Source organism: Centrocercus urophasianus, unplaced genomic scaffold (assembly GCF_019232065.1).
Source record: "Centrocercus urophasianus isolate 14NV4802_14NV808 unplaced genomic scaffold, USGS_Curo_1.0 seq_33, whole genome shotgun sequence".
NCBI classification, from domain to species: Eukaryota; Metazoa; Chordata; class Aves; order Galliformes; family Phasianidae; genus Centrocercus; species Centrocercus urophasianus.
The window spans coordinates 6,338,296-6,354,248 of NW_024884900.1; the positions used below are offsets into that span (position 1 = coordinate 6,338,296).

At 45.8% G+C, this 15,953-nt stretch overlaps 1 protein-coding gene across 6 annotated transcripts in view; it reads right to left on the bottom strand.

Moving 5' to 3' along the window:
- COL26A1 (collagen type XXVI alpha 1 chain) overlaps window positions 1-15,953 on the bottom strand; it is a 157,302-nt gene that overhangs the window by 126,657 nt on the left and 14,692 nt on the right. For 5 of the 6 annotated variants that reach the window (XM_042829903.1, XM_042829904.1, XM_042829902.1 and 2 more), the window contains exons 2-3: window positions 9,251-9,373; window positions 1,621-1,724 (exon numbers count right to left, since the gene is read on the bottom strand). In XM_042829903.1, coding sequence (XP_042685837.1) covers window positions 1,621-1,724; window positions 9,251-9,373 — 227 coding nt within the window. The remainder of the gene's footprint in view (window positions 1-1,620; window positions 1,725-9,250; window positions 9,374-15,953) is intronic. The other variant, XM_042829905.1, reaches the window with a different exon arrangement.

A 15,953-nucleotide genomic window follows, 5' to 3' on the forward strand; every position in this document is an offset into this window, starting at 1 on the left:
CAGCTCCAGATGTTTTAGAGAGAGGGGAAGAAAAAAAAAAAAAAAAGGTTTAAGAAAATTTCTTACATGGAAGCAAAAGCTTGCTACTGGCTTTCTGCTCACACTCCACAGCCCACATCCAAGCTCAACCACACAGTTGCACCTTGAAAGCTGATCGTGTAAAGTTGTCACCTCATTCCACAGACCTGCTCCTGCGAGATCACTGCTGAATTTCTAAAGCAAGATTATGTTGGCTTTTTATTTCCACTGAACTCTGCTGAGACAGATCTGGCACTGCGGGAGGGAGCTGGATTCTCTCCTTTACACCAGCAGCACAACTGAGCTGTAATCACTCACACCTGTCCAAACCTACAGGCATGACTGGGCTGCACACACAGCTGCTTGGTCCCCAGTCAGGTCCTCTGCCAGGCTGAGCCACAGCTACCTGGGAAATGAGTTCTGCCCCAGCCCCAAGCATCCCTCTCCCTTGTGACAGGTAGAAAGCCAAGCTGCACACAACACCTTGTTTTCAGCAGTGTGTTAAAATGCAAAGCTCTCTCCTGAACACATGAATTCGGAATAGCTTTCCCATGTTTTAGGTTTCTCTTGAGCTCCTCGGAAACTATTGTTTCCTCAACAGCCTGAAGAGAGCTACTGTCTGCAGCCACCTTTGTGACTAATTAAACAGCTTCCCAGTTGGAGACTTGCTTAAGTTGCATGATTAGCACCAAGATACTGCTGTGCAATGAAAACAAGGTGTAGCTACAGACTGCAGTCAGAGATGCTAGACACTCTCAGTAATCCTTCAGCAGCCAGCACAAGCAGGATACATCAATGTGATGCAAACCAACAGAAAACCTCAAGGTATTTCTAGCCCAGTCGTAAGACAGCAGCAGAGATTCAGCTGACGCCCAACACCACATGAAACTCAATGGAGAAACAGTTATTGTTTCTAAGCCCCAGGAGCAACAGGTAAAATGGAAAACAGCCAGAAGAAAAATGCAAAGCATGTCCTTTTTCATGCATCATGATGAGAAAGGGAAAGGATTCTCCTTTCTTCCAGAGCCCAGTTTTCTTTCACTGGAACAGATGACAAAGTCACAGGTGTCTTGTTGTAAGTAACATGAACGTTGCACCAAAAAGTCTCTGGGAGGGTAGGAAAGAAAATAGGAGGCGCTTAGTTTAATTCAAATAACATGATCCCAGGGGGATTTGCGCCTGGACCTTATGTGCATAAATCTTACAGGCTGCTATTCAGAGACTGCCAGCTTTTCTCAGCTACAGCAATTGATTGCGATGACAATGGAATGTGGAGAAGATACTCACTGACAGGGATAAAGCACATTTTCTGAAGACCTATACAATGGGGTCACTAAACATGAATCCATCTATGAAAAGAGCATACCAAAGTACCCATTTCTTCATTTCTCTTCTCCCATTTAGGATTCTTTGTAAGCACTGAGCACAGTCTGCTTTCCAGGATCACCTTCTGGATTACAATTGGGAGTGAAGAGAACAGGTAATCTGTTCCTATGTTTGAGAGGCCTAGAACAAATTAACAAACCCAATCCAATCCAACCTGTTCATTCACACACATCCCTTTCTTCTTCACAAGGGAAGATGCTTTGCTGGATCACTTACCCTCTTCACAGTTGCTCCCTGTGAACCCAGGACAGCACCTCCACTCCAGCGTCGTCACAGTTCGGTAGGACATTTTGTATGTGGGCCTTATAAGAGTCCTGTAACTAACACAGACAAGAAGTCAGTAAGATGCACTTCTCTGACAATCCATAACCCATCTTCCTGCCTAGCAATGTCATCCACTCATCCCCAGCTGTAGATAAAAGATACGCTTAAATTAACACAGCAAGTGTTTACCACCATATGGATCCGATTCAAAAACCCTTGTTTTTCTCCTTAAGCCCTTATATTCTTTTGGCTCTTCCTCGTATCTCTCCCTTAATAAATACCAGTATGCTTTATGGAAGTCTCATCACTACCAAGTTGTTTTCAGTAGCAGAGATGATGGTTAAACAAAGGCTGGCATTAGCCTTTCCTCTCTAAGTACTCAGAGTTTCCAATGTGTTATTCTCACAAAAATTGCCTAAGTCTGTCAAACATCTTCCTTTCTCCCACCCTCAGACCAGGGGCGTACTGACACATAGCTGCATGCCAGATCATCATGACACAACACTACTACATCAGAGATCTGCATATAGCCTTTTTCCAGTTAGCTAATCTGCACCTCAGTTTTCCCCCATCTGAAAGAACTTTATACTTCTCATCACAGCCGAGGTTCCGCTGGACATGTTTTTGCTCTGTGGCCAGCACACAGCATCCTCTGGGTTCCATTCAAAGCACAAGAACTGTCATGCCCCATTGGAAACCAGACTGCTATGTGCAGACAAGCAGACCCATGCGAGGCACCAGCCATTCTGAAGTCAACACAAGACTGACGGTCGCTTAAGACTCAGCTTTTGTTTTAAAAACACTGGACCTCCAAAGCTGACAAATCAGTTTTCCCCACATACATCCGGACAAGTCACTGCTGCTATTCATGAAGCTGAAAGAAAATACAGAAGCTGTGCTCTGTGAGCTCCCCTCAAAATTCTTACTCTCATTTAACAGCCAAAGGAATTTGGCAAGCATGGGGAGCGGCTGAAGCATTGGGATTACAGCACTACAGATTGCAGCTTTCTGCTCCTCTGTCAGGTCTGGGCAGACACAAGCCTGGCTGGATCTCTGCAGGGAAGAACATCCTCCTGCAGCACCAAGAACCTGCAGGGGACAGAGCAGTCCCAGGCTGCAGCTCTGCCCCAGCCCACCCAGACACAAGGCCAAGATGGAGCCAGATATCTCATGAATCTAACCTAAATCTCTCTTTAAAGGGCAGCTATCACATGTTACATCAAGGACAGCAGAACAGAACAGAGATGTATGCTACCGCTGTTCACATTAGCAGCACCAACACATCCAGGAGAGGCTGCCTATGTATGCACTGGAAAGCAGGCAGCATCTCAGCAGGTTTTGGGAAACTAATTTCTCAGGAAGCTGTGACTGCTTGTTTCTGTGTTTGACAGCTGACATATATCATTCTCCCACAGGCACTGGATAAGAAGATCTGCACAAGCTTCTTCCTGAGCACACAGCTGCCTGCACAGCATCGCCTAGAGATGGGAGAGCAATGCTGTCCCCTGGAACATTATGTCCTCACCCTTTGAGTTGCCAAGAAGCACACCAGTTAATGCTAATGCTAACTATGATCCAGGCATTTGTCTAACATGGGCTGGACAGAGCCAGTTCATCCCACCTAACTTCTCACACCTCTGCATCCAACAGCCTTCAGGAGTTTGCAGTCATAAGTGAGCTTGAGGACTTGGCACCACAGTGATGTAGGCAGACCCTAAAACAGCTCTGGCAAACTTCAGGAACTGAACCCAAGTCTCCCAACTCTCAGTTCTGGCATCAGTCTTGAGACTTCTTTCCACACACCACCCTCAGCCATCAGTCAGAAGTTCATGACTTTGTCACTAACACTACAGTTGGATTTGACCTTCAGATGAAAGTCTCCAGTCCTGTTACCAGTGGCCCGAGCCAGCCAGTCTCCAGCTACACCGTGATTTTAAAACCATGTTTCTGCCAACACCAAGATGTGAAAGCTCTCTCAAACTTCATTATGAAGTGAGGAGAGTAGCATGAGCCAGACTGGAATCTTGGCAGCAGTTCTGTGACAGGGAAGCAGCTATAGCTTTAATTCTCAAACAAGTGAGGACTTCCCAGGGCACGACAAATGGAGAGCTCAGCTGTCACAGCCTACCACCCACCCTGAGTTCCCTGATACTTGCAGCTCAGTTCAGCATCGTGCAGATCAGGTATGTAAAGGGGGCCTAGCTTGCTAGCTCAAATTGGCTTTAATTCTTCTCCATTCTACAGAGCATCATTTCTCCCCTCAGCCATAGCACAGCACCAAGGTCTGCCATCACTTATCTCACCACAGTACATTATACAGAATTCTTACTGGTATTCCAGGAAGGAGCAAAGAAAACTCCTCTACCAAAGCATAACCACCAATTCTGATAACCATTCCTTTTGCATTTGTATTTCTCTCACACAGTGAAAAACCTATAGAAAAAGATATCTGTTAAATATAAGCCTCAGAACAAAAACATGTGCAAAACACAACGGACAGGGAAATGAGGCTGGTAGAAGAATAGGAAGACCTTTCCCTTGGATGTCACCCAAGCCACAAACAGTGGCATAGAAATGCTGCAAAACCACAGTAAGAGGTTAGATGAGCCACAACCTGCACCTTCTTCCTTCCCACACACCTGCAGCATGCACAGCTGCATTCAGTAGAAGGCTTCTTAACAGAGAAGCAACCTACAACTCCACTGCAAGAGATATCATTTACCAACACATTTGCTGAAGCTCACTGTCAAATTCAGAGATTGAAGCAGCACAGGAAGAGGAACCCAGAAATCTCAGCTAGCAGCCACCACTATTACTAGGTAAGAAAGCAACTGGGAAGTCAGGAACACAAGCTTTCCTTCCAAACTGCTTTCCAGGCAGTGAGCTCAGGAATCAATCTGATGGCTCTATCCTTGCACGCCTGCATGCTTATCATAGACAGATTGTCCATACTCCAAACAAGTCAAAACAAGCACTAATTCTGCACATTAGAAAAAGATTAGAAAGATATTGGTAGTACCCCTAACTTCTGGGGCCCACGGCCTGATTTACAGACATGATATAAATGTAAATTGTCCTAAGGAAACTCAGAGTGTTCTGAAATCAGACTTCTAATTTGTTTGGTTGCATACGTAAATCTTGAAATATTTGGTTGTTCTGGAGAGATGGGAGTTTGAAAAAAATCAGGGAAGTGCTGACATAGAAGAGACTACCCTGTGAGTACACCCAATGAGTCCTCTTCCCCAAGGAGCTGTCATAGAACATATCTGACCCCCAGCACCACCACCCTCAACCCCCAGCCAGACCCTTCCTAAAGGCAGATGTAATGCTGGCAGTCAGCAAGGCATCACAGCCCACTGGAATTTGCTGTACTGCAGAAACATTCTCCCTTTCCACCTCTCCCCATCTGTGAGTGATGTTTAAGATTGACAGATGAGCAATGTCACGTTTGGGATTTCAGTGGCTTTTGTTGAATAACAGTGGTCAGGTAAGGCCAGCCCTGTACAAACCAGCTCTGGGTTTCCAAGTTAGTCTCCATATTCTTTGAAGCCAGACAGCGCTGCGCAGACTAGAAGCTGAAAGGCTAAAGTGAAACAGGGCTGTGTGACCACTGGCTGTGGCAAAAAAAAAAAAAAATAAAGTTAAAAAAACTCATAGCCTCACTGGGAACATTCTTTTTTCTAGCATGAATCAAGCAGAAAAGGAGGCAGAGTATTTCACTACAATCTGAAGAATTGTGTTTCTAGAGGTGATATGTGGATTTTTACAGTAAAAACAGTCTGAAGCAGAACTTTGTCTTATAACTCTGTTTGTCTTATAAAGTCTGTAGCAGTGCATGGTCTGTCAGGCTATTCTCCCACTCAATTCCTGAGATAACATTTTACTGGCCACAATAGCCAGAAACAAAAGTGACATACTTTGCCCTGTCAGGGTACAGCAAGAAGTTGTCTTGCTCTCAAAGTCTTAAGCCACAGTAAGGCAAAGGAAACATTGCAAGTATTGGTCCCATGCTGTTGGCCAAGTGATGCTACCTCACCTGAAAGATAAGCAGTCACAAAAAGTCACTGAGCCTCTGGCAACTGAACACAGCCTCAAATCCTTGCCTAACCTCAAGGAGAACAGCACCCTAAGCATGACAGGATCATGCATCAACCTGCAGCTGCTGCAACAAAACAACTGCTCAGAGGAAGGGTTACAATTCAAATGCCTGGGTTTACTGGCAGCTGGGTGCAACCACAGAGGCAACAAACCTGGTTCAGTGGCTGGGTTGCCATTGAAACATCAAGACTTTATCTCTTCCTTCAGACAGATAAATAGCATGCAACATCTGTAAGTACATTAGGAGCCTTGTCCAGACTGCTGGAAAGTTGCCCATTCACTTTGTAGCATAACAAAGCAAAGGCATATCGAAAGAGCACCAAGCCATAGCCTCTACAGCACTAGGGGAGAGAGTTCAAGAGCAGAGATCTGCTGAGGGAAAGTCTCCAGCCAAGACTGCTCCAAAGCTACTCAGCACCCAAGCTAAACAGTGTGGGGTGGAGGGCAAGAACACAGCAGCTCACCCATCCCAGCCAAGATGACAACACTCCTGCAACAGAAGTACAGCTGCCAGTTTCTCAAAAGCAAATGAGCAGAGAGCAAGGAGATCGTACAACCAAAGCTGCAAGGCTGGGGATCTCACAGATATCCCCGTCAGATGCTATACCCTCAGCTGCAGTTTGTGCAATAAGGAAAAAGAAACATAATGTGAATGAATGGGAGACAGGAAACAGATTAAATCCATGTCTGGACACAGTGATGTCTGCCTGTAAGCAGCGTCTCTCTAGCAGAGAGCCCCTCTCAGCTGTCACCACGAGGCTGAGAGATGCCTTTTTACTTTGGCTGGCGTCCCTTTTGCTAGTGAGAAGCCTGATAACGGGTGCTGGCAGAATGAAAGCTCTCCCAGATATGGTTGACTCCCTGCAAACAAGGAGATGAAAACAGTTTGTTTCAAGTCACAGCTGGGAGACATATGAAAAAGCCAAAAGAATGCCAATAGCTTACTGACGTTTTGTGTTGCTTACAGTCAAGTGTAAGACTACGTGAATCTGACCATCTCCCTTTCAAGCTCAAGTGACAAATCTCACAAACAGAAGAACAGGAGAAGGGCCAGAAGGTCTGTAGGTGCATCCTTTAGGTAAAAGGGAAACAGTACAGAAACTGAAGCAGGGGGGCCTTGTGCTCTGATGAATGCATTGATCACCTTCTATAGGCGTTTTGAGAGACCTGCCCAGGGAAGTCCCACAGTCTGCTGGGCTGGTATAAGCTTGCCTGTCCCTTCCAAAGCAGTTTTCTGCTGAGAGAGGAGGAGATCAAATATATCTTTTTCTCTTAACTCCTGTTAAGAGAACTGTTCTACCAAGCGAGACGCTGAATACAAGACGGAACCCAACTGCCTTGCAACAGCCAAGAATTTCTCATTATACTCGGTAGTTCCCATCCAAAAACAGGAGATAGGTTTCACTTGAAACAGGAAAGAGCATTTTCTAAAAAGATGTATTCACTTCAGTAAAGGAGGGAAGAAGTGTAGGGTTTTTTTGGTGCGTTTTTCATTTGTTTTTTAATTTCAACTTGGCTCTGAGACTAAAGAGAGCCTGCTATCCTCACATCCCTAGGCACTAGCATCATGATACACAGGCAACAGCACGTGCCTAGGAAGTAAGACCTCAGCCGTACAACGTGACTCAGGGTTATCAAGATTTGCACAAGCTGCACCCCACAATATCCACCAGTTTCAGTGGTTGTTTTTCATTACGTTATCAGAAGATAGTTGCCTCAAACTTTATGTAATGTACTGCATAATTAGGGCAAGTTTTATATTCAGCCCTTAGAAAGGTACTATTCACTTTGCTTGTGTCCTCCCACTTGTAAATGGAGCAGACCACTAGCATCCTTCCATCTCTTCTGGGAGGTTTCTTCCTGGTGATCATCATCATGCAGCTCCTCCAACAGCTGAGCTTTCACCACCAGGATCTTAAATAATAGCTCCAGCTTCTTTCTGTGGTATTTTCACACAGAAAAATGGGGAAGTCTGCTGCCACTCTGCATTGTTTCCAAACAATTGGACTCATCAGGCAAGTGAGCCAAACTACATTTGAAACCGTAAACATTCCGTGAATAACAGTGTCACAATGGCAAACAACTCTTGAAGTCTCTGTGTTAGCAGCAAGAGAACCAATGTATATGAGAAACTTAACCACAGGAGCCTGCAGAAAGGATTTTCACCAGCAACACGATCAATTGTTTGGTGCTTGTGAAACTACAGTTATGTTAACAAGGAAAAATATGCAAGATTTTTGGCAAGTTTAGGAGACAAGGTGAAAGCTCACAAGTTTCTAATGACAATTATGTGTGTAAAATGTCTGGGAAATTAAAAAGCTTCAACAGAAGTTTGGCCATGACAGTGTAAAATATTAAGTGTTTCAACCACAGTCTTGCACAAAACAAGACCAAAGAGACACCAAAGCAGATACATTACAAGTGAAAAAACTTAGACTGACCAACGGCCAAGGAGAAACCAGATAATCAACTGTGGTAACTGCCACATGGAAAATGTGAATTCCAGATGAAGAGAGACACGAGAGCAGATGGGTGCATGCAGCAGGCACACAGCCTGAGAAAGTGGAAATCTCTGGGTATGCATGCATGCTGGTAGTTCATGTTCTGGCTGGCTTATTGACTAAGAGGACCCAACTCTCTGGCTGAAATGGAAACAACAATAAAATGACTAAATTATAGCCTTGTCTACATGGGAAACTGTCATAGAAGCTAGGTGTAAATTTAGAGCACAATGGCCTTTTTGCATCAACTCCCAGATGAGTGTAATGTTAGCCTACTCTGAGAATGCCTTTCTGAGAAGGCAGGGCCCAGCACCACACACCGAGGCAGCAGATGGGGACAGCTATTCCACAGTTTTGTCTTGGATCCTAAGATTGTAAAGGACTGGAAGGCCGAAGCAGACTAACAGCAAACTGGGCAGAAGTTGACTAGCTACCATCTCTAAGCCTTGTTTCCATTGAGGGAGAACTGATGACATTGTGCTTTCATGAATGTCTCCAAGAGATACAGAGACACAGGAGTAAGAGGTGCTGAATGGGAATTAAGGACAGTATCTTCATTCATCGCTGACTGCAAGAAATTTGAGTAAAGCTCTCAAGTATGTGATCAATGTTAAAGACCCACATATGAGGTCTCAATACTAACCAGCTAGTGCCATCATTCCAGCATCCCCACTGCTCAGTCTGAAAGATTCTGTGTTTCTTTAGCTGCAGGGCTGACTAACAGCAGACTCTCGCATGTGGTCATACAAAGTAATATTACAACATAAACTGTTTCACGCAGCCTCCCTCTACACATGCTTACATCCCTAATTACCCTGCAGATAACTCAATGAGTATTCCTTAGTTCTACCACCATGAAGCAGAAGACCAATATCTGATCCATAGAGCTCGCTCAGCTCCGCAGTTCCTAACAGTGGAGTCAGCGCTTTGATGAGATGAGCAGGCAAGTTCACAAAGGCAACAGAAGACATGAATATTTTTACCTCACTAAGTTGGCACAAGGTCCTGGCCACCGGCAGCTCTGATAAACTCGCTGGATCACCGTTTCTGACCCATTCTGCACTTGACAGGAGACTGTCCGTGTAACCGTATAGTGACACCAATGCCTGCGGAGAGAAAGAAATCTGTTACTCTCAGTAAGGCAGCAAGCTCAAGCAGCATACACAGACTGCTTAACTAACTTAATTTCCTTTTATGACAAGATTACTCATCTAACTGACCAAGGAATGCCAGAAGATGCGATTTGATTTTAGCGAAGTTTCTCAATGTTGTCTTCCACAGCATCTTTCTGGACAAAAATCCCAGCACACAGCTTGACAAGTACACAACATGCTGGGTGAACAACTGGCTGGTGGATCTGGCTCGAAAGGTCAGGCCGGCAGCTGGTCACTACTAGGGTTCTCCCTCTGCTCTCTAGTGACAGCAATAGGACCCAAGGGAAGCATGGGGCTTTGGATGCGGAGGGTCAGGCTGGAGGTTAGGAAAGAGTTTATCAGAAAGCGGGCAGGCACTGAAATGGAATCTCTGGGGCAGCAGTCATAGCACCAAGCTGCTGGTGTTCAAAGAGACACAGGGTTTGATTTTCAGTGGTGCTGTATGGATCCTGGATCTGGACTTGATGATCCCTGTGCACTCTCCAACTCAGGATTGTTTTATGACTGAAGTAAAACCAAAATAATTGGGAGTGCAGTTACTGCCCTGCCAGCCACAGCTCACCCAGCTTACAGTCTCCATTTCCCACTCCCCCTCCTCCTCCAAAAGCTGCAAAGAGATTCCCCATTTCTGCCAACCTGAACCACAAGAGACCCAGTAATGCCTCTTGCTTGGTCCTCAGAGCCCAGTACATAATTAGCTCTGTAATTTATCATAAACAATAGGATTTTAGAGGAGAAAAGAAAAAAAAGGGTCTTCCAAATCCTCCATTAGCCAGCTCTCATTGTATTGGTCTTAATTTCATCCTGCTCATTATGGGATCACTCCCTGGCCACCTAGCATGCTGAAAAACATCTGAGTTGGAGAATTCTGCTGTTTGGTGGAGTTCACTGTCACCAGGGCTCAAACAAGTCATGCTGCTACCCTGGAGAGGTTACAGTCTAAAAATGGGCAACACAAATTAAAGGGGAGGGATGGACCAGAGAATTTTGCTGTCTCCTAAGGGAAGAAAACAGAAGTAAGAACTGTTCACCACATGATGTATGAGAAGGCAGCAGCTGCAGTGCCAGCCCTGGAGTCAGTACCCACAGATATTGTTTACCTTCTCATAGAAAGGCATTTTTTGGTTCAAATGCGGTGCTTGATGGGGCAAGGAAAAATAGGATGCTTGTATTTCCCCCTTGCACACATCATTCATACTTGACAACTTCTGATTCACGTTTTTGCTTCTGTAACTGCAGCAGATTTGAGAGCCACTCTCTTACTGATTGGGGATCAGAACTGGGGTCAGCAACAGGAGGTGGAGGCACCTGCCTGGGTCCACAGCAGACAAGGCACTTGTACAAGCATTGTCCGCACTGAGAAGAGCCCAGCTCCTCACCCACAGTATGGCAACCATCCCCCCCCTCCATTTTGGATCCCCTTCCCATCTCTGTGGGAGGCTGCCAGGCTCCCATCTCCATGAATAGGAAGCAGGCATGCCAGCAGCCAAGCGCTGCAGATGACAACCAAGGCAGGGCCAGCAGGCTGCTCCCCAGGCCCCAGCCTGATTGCATAAGCACCAGGGGATGGCGGCTTCTGCTCGATGCCATCACACCCAGCAGCAGTACAAGCCTCAGACACGTAGCTTTCCCCGCTGAAACTGCCCCATGTGCTGCAAACCCACTCCCAATTCCAATGTAACACTCTCTGCAGACTTGCAGCAAAGTCTTGGTAAGCCCCTTCTCTAAGATTCATTGAGATAAACCAGAGAAATGTCTTTTCCTTCCTGCCCCAGAGATTAGATCAAGTATTTAAAGAGTGAGAAGTGCTTAGGCCACCACATTGCCCCCTACTGCACTAAGGATACAAACCCTGGACCTCTGGATCAAATCCCACTGTATTCAAATGCCTCTAGTAACATCTACTTCATGGAAGCAAAGGGCAAAACTTCGTTCCACTGAGACCAAAAATAAGATTAATGAAGCCTCAGGTCACAAAACGACACCACATCCTTGAGGTGCAGCGCAATTTCTACGCAAAGGTTAGGAGACAAAAACAGGAGGAAGAAGAGACTGGAGATGGGCTAACTCAAATTAATTTTTGTTCTCCTTGTTGTTTTGGGGTTTTATTTCAAGCCATGGTGCAACTGGCTCTCATTTAATCTCTCTGAGGCTTAACCACAGGGTGCGTCTCCAGTAAGTACAGCTGGTTAAGGTCTCTCCATGCCATGGGGACAACTCTATGGAAGGAGAAGCAGCAGCCAGAAGGTCTGGGAAAGCAGTGCTTCATACTATTTAACTCAAGCACATTTTTAGCACAGAGCTTACAGCTCTCAGAGGGACAGCACAGGCATTCTGCACAAGCCTCAGAATAAAAACAGGCCAAACAAATCACACATACACAGAATCTGACAGGATAATGGCAGGAGCACATGTCCTAAAGTGACGAGAAAAAACTTCTCATGAACATGCAAGGAGGAAAGGAACTGGTCCAGTTGGAGGGGAAGAATGGAGCAGCATTTCACACATCAGAGCAAGAAGGAGCACAGATGCAACAAACTCAGAATGCAGCTACCACATTTTAAAACAGAGCGCAGTCACTGAGGACTCGTGGGCCTCTCCTCACATTAAGAGCATAGTCTGGCTTGCCAGCGAAATCCAAATAAATCAAATGTTTATTTACACACACTTTGTTTTAACTGTTGTGCAGCCTGTGTGCATGTGCCCCTCTGGCCTTCGCCCATCACAGAGTTTCACTGGGAGGAAAAACAAAGCTGTCTCTGCCAGGTCTTTCGTGTAGCACTTGCTGCCGGCATGCATGCAGATTTCCTATTCAAAACAGCCCAGCACTGCTACAGTCTGAGCTCCTAAACCTTTGTTCTACCTGGTCCTCAGAAGGAACTGCTCAGGCACACACATCCCTTCACAGATCAAACAAATCACTGCTGCCTTGGAAAAGCCCTTCTTCAGATTGAGCCTCACAGAACAGACCCTGTCCCAGTCTTGTAACAGAGCCTAGGACAGCAGTGGGGATCATGAGGGGAAACAAATGGTCAAACCCCGAAGTTTAGAGTACAACATGAATAAACTTCTCTCATTTCTTTACTTTCTGCCTCCCATAAACAGCATCACTTACCTACAAATGTAGCTTCCAGGCTTCTACAACAGCATAGGAGCAAGGGAGAATAATGATAGGAGCACTGCTAATCATAACATGTATTTAGGATTAGCTCAGGTCTCACTGTAGACATATAATAGCACAGTAATTACAAAGGAAAAGACAGACAGCGACCCACCCCCAGATTTCCCTATGCAAGCCAGAAGTCTGCAAGAGCAGTCTCCAGAACACAAGCAGGAATCAGACCAAGTGACGAAAGGCCCCATATCACAGCTTACAGAGATTATAAATGACCCCTTATATTACACACAGATGCTAGCAAGAAAGGTTTAGAACTTTCATGGCATACATCCAGGATGGCAGAGAATACATTACTGCTTATTCAAAGAGAATATTCCAACCCAGCAAACTAAATGATCCAAATAGCAGCTCATTTAGGGCTGGAGCTGTTGGATCTCATGCAAGCTCATCACCAACACTTTTAACACAAAGCCCTGCAGTGCCTCATGGAATTGGTCTTCCACTGCCCAGCTTGGAGAGTCTCAGTTGCTCCACTCTCCCCAGCTGTTTCCAAATGGATGCCTTCCTCTCACAGCCTATTTAATCCTTGGAAGATGTTCACAGACCCCTGAAGATCTGCAGATCACAGCCTGTGAGCTACTGGTTTAGAAAGTTCCGGCCCAGTGTTAGAGACCAAGATCCCTCATGTTGATCATGGCTGCCAATGAGCCACTCCAGAGGGAACACAAGCATTGATACCAGTAAATATCCCACCATGCTTAATGTATAGGTTTGAGACAATACTGTAGGCATTGCAGCCTAAATAAAGGAACAAATTCAACAGGCTGAAAAATTGGCCAACAAAGCAACAGGCCAATTTGAGGCTACCCTGAAAACTACTGTTCTGAGCTTTACCAGACACACAAGAGAGTTGCCCGCTCTCTGCAGACTCAGCAGAGCCTGTGACACTGGCTTCACGTATCCGGACACTGAGGGGACGAATAAGGCCAACATCCAGAGCAGGCTGAGAGGGTCTCAGGGCAGCTGGATTTGTGCAGAAGGCTTGAGCTGCATCCTGCTTCAGCAGGCAGACCCTATGGAGGAAGCTATGTTCTACACACCCCTGCAGCTTTCAGAACCCTGCTCTCTCTCAGCCTTATTTGGACGCGCAGTTCTCCCCTAGAAACTTACAGCAAGAGAGAAAATGGACTGTGGAATGTGCAGGAGCTCAAGGTAACAAATACTCATGCTAAATACTACAAGTTCCAGAAGGGCCATATACTCACGTATCAAAGCTATACTCCTGACTAACATGACTGAATTGGTTTAGAGCAATCATTTCAGATACAGAAACACACCAAACCACAAGCTTCCCCACTTCAGGCCACCTGGATTTGCACAGCACCATTGGGTGAGGCCACAACCCAAAGGATACATAAGGGATGCCCTCACCCACTGTAAAATCCCAGAACCATTTGCACTACATTTGGCTGACAGCCCCAACCCCCAAAACCACATCTGCTTCTTCCCCAGGCGAAGGCACTGGCTTTTCTCCAAGCTTAGACTCCTGTTGGTCCCTGGAGGGCCTTCCAAAGGGGGTTGTAAAAGAAAAGCCAACTGGAGGTTTCATTCTGCTGGACAAGTGATCACAAACTGAACTGTGTCAGAAACCACCGGGCTGAACTGATCAGGACTCAGCAAGCAGCCTGTTTAATCAAGAGCACGCAACTCGAAAAATCAAAGCAGCCACATTCTTGCCTAATCACTCCTTTCAGGGTGACCACAGTTCAGCTCTGCACACACAGCTGACTTGTCGCCATGCCCAAGTAAGGACAGACCTACAGCATGCAGCACCAACCACACACAAGACTTGGTTTTTCTTTTGGCTGATGCTTTCACTGGAGTGAAGGACATGGCTGCAGCTTCCAACAGCCATGGCCTTATGGCCGGCACAACACAGCCCTACCAGCATGCTATGCTGCACTCTCAGCAACGTTAAGACTGAACAAAGCCATTGGCATTGCTGTAGAGCTAAGGAAAATGAAGACGTCATGTGCTCTCAATGCTTCCGATGAAAACACACTACAAAAAGCTTAAATCATCAAGCCTTAACCAGCCAAGAAGAAAGCAAAGTGTTCCAGGAGGGGAAAAAGAAGCATAAACAAAGCTTTCTATGCACAACTGCTTCATCAGCACCTGTTCAATGCGACTGGGCACAAACCAACTCTCCCCACTTTCAGTCAATACTGCAGATGTCTCTCAACAAGGCTGGCATTTCTGATGCTTACAATCTGCCCTAAAGCTTTGTGCTGTGTAAACAACTGCATTGAATTATCTTTTTGTTTCCATAAGGATAACACACTGTGTGTTATACTTAGCAGAGATCAACGTTTAGGGCACAGAAAACAGTAGGAATGTTTTGATAGCTCGACAGATTTCCCCAAGTTTTCTCATAACGTTTTTCACTGGAGCTATCAGTTTCCCTGCAATCACAGAGAGGAATTTCAATAAAATCAGAAGGTCACTGACTTTTGCTGGGAAAAAGTTGCCAATCCAACTTGATGAAAGCAAACCATGCCCTTTTCTCTCTGTAAATAGTACAGCATCCTCTCACTTTGCCAGAACGGCAATCTACACACTGCGTGCTGCAGCCCACCATTAGCAGGGGTTAGCTATTTCTGTACTCCATCGAGTCCAGGAGCAGAAGCTGCCCTGTGCATGCCAAGAATGTTGATTCAAGGCCTGCCATGCTCTCCCTGGGCATCTCTTCCTGCTCCATCCACTTCTGCCTCACCACAATGTTCCTCTCTTGTTCACAAAAGCACACCTCCCTCAAAGTGCTTTGACTCCCATTGGGATCAAGTTTACCATCTAGTTTGGTTGCCTGTGCTTAGATCACCCCTTGCTGCTGTGACCTGGCTAAGGAGGAGACACACAATCTCATCACACACCACTGGAAAGCTCAGATAACAATCAAGCAGAGTTTAAGCATCTCCTGTTCTCAGCCATATCTGAGCTCTCCCCACATAGGTAGGTTTGGGGAGCAGAGGCTGTCATTCAGGCTGCTGACCAGAGAAAAGCCAGCTGCAGAATTCAGTGCTGGGCACCAGTCTCCATGAAATGAGGATGTTCAGAGCTGAGGGACTGATTTGGGACTGCAGATCTATGCATCACTGCTGTTCAATTCACAAAAGACTATCTGACAGAGGTGGCAAAGGCTGCATGGAAGCATGTGATGGCAAGCTTCATTTCAAAGCAGAGCAGAGCAGCTCTTCCATTGCAAAGTTTTAAGGGGTCTGCAATCAGAAGACATGACAAGCCACAGTAATCTTGTTGTCAATACAGATGTTTTACGCATGCCTTACTCCCACTGAGTACTTCAGACATTAATAGAGGTTACTCTGACTCCTGCAAAAAAGGGAGAAAAATCTTTAT